This window comes from Galeopterus variegatus, unplaced genomic scaffold (assembly GCF_000696425.1).
Source record: "Galeopterus variegatus unplaced genomic scaffold, G_variegatus-3.0.2 Scaffold5524, whole genome shotgun sequence".
NCBI lineage: Eukaryota > Metazoa > Chordata > Mammalia > Dermoptera > Cynocephalidae > Galeopterus > Galeopterus variegatus.
In genome coordinates, this window is record NW_007731635.1 from 95943 (window position 1) to 97609 (window position 1667).

A 1667-nucleotide genomic window follows, 5' to 3' on the forward strand; every position below is an offset into this window, starting at 1 on the left:
CCGAACCCTCGGCGGGAGCGCCACCGTGCTCCCAAGCGGCGCACTGTAGCAGTGCGCCACCGGGCCGGCCCCTTAAAACTATTTTTAAATCATACACATCTATGATTGTGCTATGTGCTTTAAACAGTCATCTCATACAGAATTCTATTGGGCTAGGGCTGATCTTTATTTTAGAAATGGGGAAACTGAGGAATGAGGTTATAAAGCCTGCCTGAGTTGAATCTGCTAGTGAGTGGCAGTGATGGTGTTGGGACCCTGGCCCCACGGGCAAGTCACCTTCACCTCATCCTCTTCCTGTCTTTAGCATCAGCAACAGACGGAGACCCAGTGACTGTTAGATGTGGAGGTCACTTAGGGATTTCACTCACTTCTGCACCTTATGGATAAAAAAGCAGAGGCTGAGAACAGTTGGTTACCTGAGTTGCTCAAGGTCAATTTAGGTAGAGCTAGGCATGGGACTAAGTCTCCTGAAATGCAGTTTAATGGGCTTTCCACCACTCAGGGTTCTGGGGACATTGAATTCTCATCCAAATGGTTTTGCAGCCAACCAACAGCTACATTCTTTAATTTGTGCACTGTGCTTTCAAACTACATGTCTTACCTCTTGCAGAAATGGGACTAAATCCACTGAGTTTTGTGAGCTTAAATGTACCTTATAAGGATCTCTAGCCTACAGTGTTCCTCATATAAACACAGGGTGGGGAGCTGAATCTCTGCTATTGTTCCAGGTGAATCTCTTCTTCTGATATGAGCACATGGACTCCGTGGCTGCAAGCCATCGAGAGTTGTAAGAGGCAACAGTGAGGAAGTGATGTGATCGGATTGTCCCACCATCACGTTGCAGACATCAGTTGAGGCGTCTCCTAATTTAACTTAAATGAGGAGTCAATACTTCCTACATTCTTTACCTCGGACGTACTTCTGGCCCTGAGCAAGAACAATCGTTGTAACTCTGAGTGCTTCACAGGTGCCACGTGCTGCCCGGGGAGCTCGTGGGCTCACACTTTCCTAAGCTCTTTTTCATCCTCTGGCGATATCATCAGCGAGTTTCTGTTATTCACCCATTTTACAGTGGAGGAAAGAGAGGTGTAAAGAAAGCAAGCAATCTGCCCAGGACTGCTCTAGACTCTACCTGAATCCAAGTGGTCTAAGTGCCAGGGGTCGGTGGCAGACGACATGGGTGACAGGGTCAGTGGGGAGGCCCCGCAGTTGGACTCCACCAGCTCGCCCTGGATGTGGACGTGGGCCGAGGCGTTGGTCTGCCTCAAGGCAGCCTTGAGAGGGGCGATCTGGTTGAACTGGACTCTGGAGAGGCAACCAGTGAATCCTGGGGTGTTGTATTTGTGGATCTCTTGGTCAATCTTCCCTGTTTCTAAAAAAAAAAGACAGAGAAAATAGAAATCTTATCCCACTCACTGTATTCCAGCTGTAGAACGTACTATCTTTGAATGCTTGTGTCCAAATCCCACCCTTGGGTTTCAGTTTAAGGCGTTATGCTGTTTTTGATGAAACATTAATGACTTGATAAGACTTAGGGCTTCAGACTTCACTTTAAAAGAACCTGGTGTTACTAGAGAATGTGGTAAGTTGAGAATAAGACTATATTTGGTAAAACCAAATACACTCAATTACCTTACAGCTACTTGAGATATTGCTGAAACTTACAC

The 1667-nt window shown here is 46.7% G+C and overlaps 1 protein-coding gene across 1 annotated transcript in view; it reads right to left on the reverse strand.

Annotated features, from left to right (window-relative positions):
- The window catches only part of LOC103604985 (contactin-associated protein-like 2), a 30505-nt gene extending 29133 nt beyond the window's left edge, over window positions 1-1372 (reverse strand). The window contains exon 1 of the mRNA XM_008589567.1: window positions 1133-1372. Coding sequence (XP_008587789.1) covers window positions 1133-1178 — 46 coding nt within the window. The 5' untranslated portion in view covers window positions 1179-1372. The remainder of the gene's footprint in view (window positions 1-1132) is intronic.
- Between the last annotated feature and the right edge of the window lie 295 nt (window positions 1373-1667).